This window comes from Fukomys damarensis, unplaced genomic scaffold (genome assembly GCF_012274545.1).
Source record: "Fukomys damarensis isolate Sample0158 unplaced genomic scaffold, DMR_v1.0_HiC HiC_scaffold_16, whole genome shotgun sequence".
In the NCBI taxonomy this organism is placed as follows: domain Eukaryota; kingdom Metazoa; phylum Chordata; class Mammalia; order Rodentia; family Bathyergidae; genus Fukomys; species Fukomys damarensis.
The window spans coordinates 46,311,211-46,315,852 of NW_022900928.1; the positions used below are offsets into that span (position 1 = coordinate 46,311,211).

The 4,642-nt window shown below is 32.5% G+C and overlaps 1 protein-coding gene across 4 annotated transcripts in view; it reads right to left on the reverse strand.

Moving 5' to 3' along the window:
* Fam76b (family with sequence similarity 76 member B) overlaps nucleotides 1-4,642 on the reverse strand; it is a 36,195-nt gene that overhangs the window by 14,358 nt on the left and 17,195 nt on the right. The window contains exon 10 of one of the 4 annotated variants that reach the window (XM_010633643.2): nucleotides 3,656-4,348. The exons of 2 other annotated variants lie outside the window; for them this stretch is intronic. In XM_010633643.2, the coding sequence (XP_010631945.1) occupies nucleotides 4,259-4,348 (90 nt within the window). In that variant the 3' untranslated portion in view covers nucleotides 3,656-4,258. Of the gene's footprint in view, nucleotides 1-3,655; nucleotides 4,349-4,642 lie in introns of those variants that run through there. One more of the 4 variants, XM_010633642.2, reaches the window with a different exon arrangement.

A 4,642-nucleotide genomic window follows, 5' to 3' on the forward strand; every position in this document is an offset into this window, starting at 1 on the left:
ATATATATATATATATATTGCCCAGGCTGGTCTCAAACTCACAGCGATCCTCCTGCCTCAGCCTCCTGAGTGCTGTAATTATAGGTGTGTGCCCACCATGCCCCCGGCTTCTAGCTTCTTTATGACAAAACTGTGTTAAAATAATTTTCTTTATCTATTCTTCTGTTGATGGACATTACAGCATGCTTCCAAGTTTTAAATACTATAAATTGTGCTGCATACATGAGTATGTATGTATTGCTGTAATATGATGTTCTTAAATCTTTTAAGATACCTACAAGGGGAATATTGGGTCAAATGGAATTCAGTTTTTTGAGTAATCTCCATACTGATTTCCATAGTGGTTGTACTAGTTTATACTCCCACCAACAATATACAAGGGTTCCTTTTCACCCACAGCCTTGCCAGCATGTTATTTCTTGGTAATAACTAATATTTAGAATATATAAAAAACTCTAAACTTAGACCCTCCCCCAAATAAAAGACCCAAACAAATTGGCAAGCAAAACACAGTTCTTGCAAAGTGGTTAAGTAGCATCACATGCATTAGCACCAAATGCACTTGTGCCAGCCTTAAATATGAAAAAACAAAAACAACAACAAAAAAAAACACTGGACCTTTTCAGTCATAAACCAGTTGCTTGCCAAGGAGCTCCCAAGGAATTGTTGAGAATTGAGCTTTTTCACTGACCATCGCATTGTTAAATATTGAGATTTTTTCCTGTGACTGTAAACTTGACATATCCAATTTTTTCTATCCATTTTTTAGCTATGTCTGATGACTCTACACATACCTCCTTAAAACTACCATTTGTGTAGCAATCTTGTGACACACAAGATTCTTAAGCCAAACTACTGTAAATTATTGATAAGCAACAGCATAAAAATCTGTAAGTCATTTACCGTTTCCTGTTTCATTATTTGGTCTTATGTCACTTCCTTTTCAAAACTCTAACAGTGCCTCTGCCCAAACAACATTCAAAATGGGGCTCCAAATAACCCTTCCATGTTCATTCCACATTCTTCCTAGAATGTCTTCTATTATTTGTTAAGCCATTTTTTTATCTCCACCTCATGCCTTTTCTTACAGCACTGGTTCTCAAAACATGGGGGAAAACGAATGGCTTTTTGACTTCATGGTGGGAAATGAAGAAAATGCTGAGGATTATAGTAGACTCAATAGTGGCTCGCCCAGATGTCCATGCCAAAAATTCCTGGAACCTATGAATATGGTACCTTCAATGATAGTAGGGATTTTGAACTTGTGACTATGTTAAGCACTTCAAGTGGGACACAATGCTGTCCTAAAGTTGTTAGAAAGGCATTATAGGGTGATTATAAGAGAGAAGACCAAATGATGCTGGAAGGAGACAGACATGAAGATGTTACACTTTTGGCTTTGCAGATGGAAGGATCATTAAGATCATAGAATTCAACGACTGCAACTCTGTAACGTGGAAAGGCAAGGGAATGAATTCTCCTTTAGGACCTGCAGAAGAAAACTAGCCCTGACAACACACTGACTTTAGCCTATTGATACCAATTTTGGAATGCAGTCCTCTGAAACTGTTAAGAGAAATAACTTTAAATATACAGTAATTAGTTACATTACAAAGAGGAAATGGTGGCCAGGGATTTAGCTCAGGGGTGCCACGCCTGCCTTGTAAGTGCAAGGTCCTGAGTTTGATCCCCAGTATCAGAAAAAAGAAAGAAACAGGAGATGAATACAATGCTTTTGAGAAGTTTTTATTGTGAAATATTGGATTTAGAAAAAAAGTAAAAAATGTCAATAGTCAGATGTGTACAACAAGTACAGTATTTCAATAGTATGTACATGTGAACAGCTTAACAGTTTTGCTGCAGAATGCATATTTAGACTAATACAATCTAAAAAGGACTTCAATATTCACAAGGCTATTAATACATAAATAACTTGAGTCAAAATGACCCTCACTGTTAAATGCTAAATAACTGTGGAAAACAGGCTAAAAGCACAATACAGCACACCATAGTATCTCCTTACAGGTCCACATTTAAAGAATATAAGCTCATTATGTCAATACACTATAGATCAGAACTGGAATTGAATTACTGGTTTATACAACTGCAAAAAATTTAATTTATAAATAAGGTTGTTGAGGAAAGAGGTTTTTAATTAGGACTAAATACTGTGAAGCCCCTTAGTGATTTTGGCCTTGGAAGTTACAAAGCTTAGTTATTTAAAAGTGATTTTTCATTTTAATGTTAGCTGGGGTTGGGGGTGGGGTCTTTTGTAGCATCTCCAACAAGGTATAAGAACTCTAAAAGTTTATTTTAGAACCATAATGACCACTGCGGATTGACAAATGGCTCTGAAACCAGAATACAAAATGTTACAAATTTTAAAGAAAGATAATGACTATTTTGTGAATTTAGCAAATCTTGCAAACATTAAAATTCATGTTAAGGCATTATCTACCACATTGTTGAGAATACTAAATTTAAGATTACTACATGAAGATCTTATAAAAAACAGCTGGCTTAATTTTCTCCAAATCTTATTGACTCAATCATTTGCTATTATTTGAAAATTATCCTAGATTATATGTTTCCAAATTAGACACATAGTATCACTTCATAATGAACAATGAACTATAAGGATACTCTACTGAAACATGAATCATGTTAATAAGAACTGTTACAATCATCATGTGGTCTTAAGAAAGCCAAACTTTTTTATGAAATTCATAGTCAACATTTGTCTAAAAACATTTAAAACTGATCTCTAATAAAAATTCAATTACAACAAATTTAGTTTTGTCCATAAATTTTAAAGGAAAGAACTCTTTCCTCCTATACAGTGTATCTAACAATGCCTGAGCTTTCAAAAGTGAACTAAAATCTGATGAAATTAAGTAGATCAAATTCCATTATAGACTAACAACTACTAGATCAGAATATAGTTAGGCAATAACTTCATATAACCTATCTTGCACCATCTTTACCTTATATAGAAAATTTTAAAGACTTTGAGACAATTTACTTATACATAGTGCCTGAATCTTATGCAGACTCCAATTTAAGATAAGCATAGATTAGATTATAAAAAGTTAATTTTTTCCTAGATTTGCATTAAATTTATAAACTACGTATGATATACATAAATATTAACTTAGATATAACCACAAATTATAGGGCAAGCAGATATATGGACCACTGTAGAAACATTATGAATTTTAAAGAAATTTTATATTAAAAAAAATAAAGCAAAACATGTAATTCACAAAATACGAACATGAAGCCATAAAACAAAAAATAAAATTACTCTATCAGAAATGATTTAAAATTAAATCTTTAGGGAATTATTTCAACATAATTAAATGCATTCAATAGCCAACAGCTTCCCAGTATCACATAGAATCTAATCACAAAATCATCTAGTCTATATGCATTATCAGTTAGTTCTTAATGCAACCTCAAAAATGTTACTATCAACTTTGATTTCTTTTTGAAATAGGCTTCTGTACATATGCATTTATATACAAACATTTATTAAACATGATTTTAAAACAAACTATGTACAAAAGATCAGCATTCCTATAAATAAAAACATTAGGTGGCAAAAAGGCACTTGTAAGTAAAAATCTACAGTAGTTTTTACAAAACAAAAACACATTTTACCTTGGATACTGTACAATAAACATTAACTCCAATACTAATAATGAAAATGCTAGGATACTAACTCATGTTAATGATGTAACTTTTAAAAACATATTTACATGTACTCTGGAGTTCATTTAATAAAAGCACCATGATTCTCTCCTAAATTCATATTGATGCAAAGTAAAAATACAATTCCAAAATACCAGTGTTAACCACTTTCCTTATTTAAAAGTTTTTGTACTTCTAATTGAAAACTATCTGACTCTAGTATAGTGTTGTTAAACAAAAAAGAAAAAAAAAACCCTGCTGCTTTTACTTCTTAAAACCACACCTACTCTATTATTGCATGTTGCATTTTATAAAGAGCACTACTCATGCACTCCTTTACAACTGTTTAATACTATTGCTGGCAAAAAGTTCTTGGATATCAAATAATTAAAAAGTTACTTCAAACCAGTTGAAGTTTTATTTCAATGCTTTACAACTTAAAAAATGCTATAGATCAGTTACAAAAGTGAATAGGAAACACACCAATTCATTTGATGTGCAAAAATATGGGCATCACAGAATTGTTCCCCCAAATTTACATTATAAGCAGAAACACTTAACAAGTTTTTCAAGGAGATGTTAGTATGCTTCCACTTTTGTCAAACTTTTTACCCTTTGACAACGCTGCAACCTGTTTGAGTAGTTCTCTGTTTTTTGCCTGTGAGAGACAAAAATTCAAGATTTAAAAAGTCTGACATATTGAGTCATCCCGAATACTACTATGTAACTTTAACACTGTTCGTTTATGCAACAAAAGATTTCACTGAAAACCTAAAATGAAAGAGTTGTTATTTGAGGTTTACCTTCTTAGAGAACACGTGTTAAAAGAGATAATTTTCGCAAAGATAATGATCACCTGGGCCAGGGATTTAGCTCAGTGGTGCTGCTGCATGCAGCACAAGCCCAGGGTTCTGTTTGATCCCCAGTAACCCCCGCAAAAAAAAAAAAAAAA